Raw genomic sequence first — 348 nt, forward strand, 5'->3', positions numbered from 1 at the left:
CTGCTGCTGCTGCACAGCATGCGGGGTGTATGTACACCGTAGTGCTGCTGCTGTGGCGGGAAATTGAATCAGACGTTTGCTTCGCCTTGGAGGCTTGTCCTGCTGCTCAGCCGCTGCAGCAGCAGCAGCAGCAGCAGCAGCAGCAGCAGCGGTGTGGTGTGTGTCTGGTTTGCGGGTCACTCTGCTGCAACAGCAGCAGCAGCAGCAGCAACAGCAGCAGCAGCAGCAGCAGCAGCAAGAGCTGCTGCCGCCGGCAGCAGGTATACGAGTATCGTACGTTTCTGCTGTCTCGGTTGCTGCTGCTGCTGCAGCAGCAGCAGCAAAACCCCTCCCTGCTGCAGCTGAGGC

General features: G+C 60.9%; 1 protein-coding gene across 1 annotated transcript in view; it reads left to right on the top strand.

Annotated features, from left to right (window-relative positions):
* EMH_0060270 (uncharacterized protein) overlaps positions 1-348 on the top strand; it is a gene marked incomplete at both ends in the record, with an annotated part of 4,949 nt that overhangs the window by 1,802 nt on the left and 2,799 nt on the right. The window contains one exon of the mRNA XM_013497774.1: positions 111-273. Within this exon, the coding sequence (XP_013353228.1) occupies positions 111-273 (163 nt within the window). The remainder of the gene's footprint in view (positions 1-110; positions 274-348) is intronic.

This window comes from Eimeria mitis, genomic scaffold, assembly GCF_000499745.2.
Source record: "Eimeria mitis Houghton genomic scaffold, Emh_scaff2917, whole genome shotgun sequence".
In the NCBI taxonomy this organism is placed as follows: Eukaryota; Apicomplexa; class Conoidasida; order Eucoccidiorida; family Eimeriidae; genus Eimeria; species Eimeria mitis.